This window comes from Pediculus humanus, genomic scaffold, assembly GCF_000006295.1.
Source record: "Pediculus humanus corporis 1103172107885 genomic scaffold, whole genome shotgun sequence".
In the NCBI taxonomy this organism is placed as follows: domain Eukaryota; kingdom Metazoa; phylum Arthropoda; class Insecta; order Psocodea; family Pediculidae; genus Pediculus; species Pediculus humanus.
In genome coordinates, this window is record NW_002987462.1 from 1 (window position 1) to 1180 (window position 1180).

The 1180-nt window shown below is 33.1% G+C and overlaps 1 protein-coding gene across 1 annotated transcript; it reads left to right on the plus strand.

Annotated features, from left to right (window-relative positions):
* Positions 1–147: 147 nt before the first annotated feature.
* Positions 148–960, plus strand: Phum_PHUM394120 (unc-13, putative; the record flags this gene model as incomplete). The annotated part of the gene is made up of 2 exons (XM_002428566.1): positions 148–279; positions 454–960. The coding sequence occupies 2 exons, from the start codon at positions 148–150 to the stop codon at positions 958–960; spliced, it is 639 nt and encodes a 212-aa protein (XP_002428611.1).
* Between the last annotated feature and the right edge of the window lie 220 nt (positions 961–1180).

Genomic DNA, 1180 nt, shown 5'->3' on the forward strand with positions numbered 1-1180 from the left:
CCCCAATGACTGATAAAACGGTGAGTTTTATGATAACCTATAATTTTTTTTGTTCCCTCCCTCTTTCCTCCCTCCTTCCTCCCTCCTCTCCTTCCACAATTTATAATCATTATTATTATCACTATTTCTTTCTTTCTTTCTTTTTAGATGATTCTTAAGAATTTAACAGACAATGCTAAAAACTTGGCAGCCAATGCAAAAATAGAAGACATGTCGAAATTGTTTAGGAATCACATGGCAGGAAAACAAGATGTTAAAAATGCATTAAGCGGCGTTATGGTAAGTAAAACAAAAAAATCGAACTCGTTTCGATTACGATTGATTGATTGATTGATTGATAATAATAATAATAATAATAATAATAATAATAATAATAATAATAATAATAATAATAATAATGACGATGATGACGTCGACGATAATAATTTTTGAACGTTTTTTTTCACTTCTCAGGATATATCGAAAGAAGTAGAAAGGAATTTGACACCGAAACAGTGTGCCGTTTTAGACGTGGCACTAGACACGATAAAACAATATTTCCACGCCGGCGGAAACGGTTTGAAAAAGACATTTTTGGAAAAATCACCGGAATTGCAAAGTTTGAGATATGCCTTGTCTTTATACACTCAAACGACTGACGCCCTGATAAAAACGTTCGTCACGACGCAATTGAACGAAGGTATGTGTTGCACCTTTATTATGCCACGTGAACCCTCGCCCCCCCCTTTTTTTTTGTGTTTTTATTCTCGCGCGTTTTATTTACCCCCACTTCCGGTTCTTTTCTTTTTCTTACTTTTGCCGTCATCACTATTATTATTATTATTATTTCTTTTGGGAGTTTTAGAAAAAAAAAAAAAATTATCGATAAAATGCTTTTTCGAGATATCGATCGATATTTCCCGTATGAATATGAATCGATGGCCGGAGATATCGATCATGCGTGTTTCCTTTTCGCGGTAAAACCGTTTGAAAACTGGTGTAGGATTCGTTTGTTTACGGGTTATTAATAACGATGATGATGATGATTACGATGATAATGATAATAATAATGATAATAATAATGAACGAATCGGGAATTTACGTTTGCAATTAGCAAATTATTTAAGTGACTCCGAAAAGAAAAAAAAATTTTTTTGTTTGGGTTTGTTTATTTTTTTCGACTTCGGATTTTCGTTCTTCG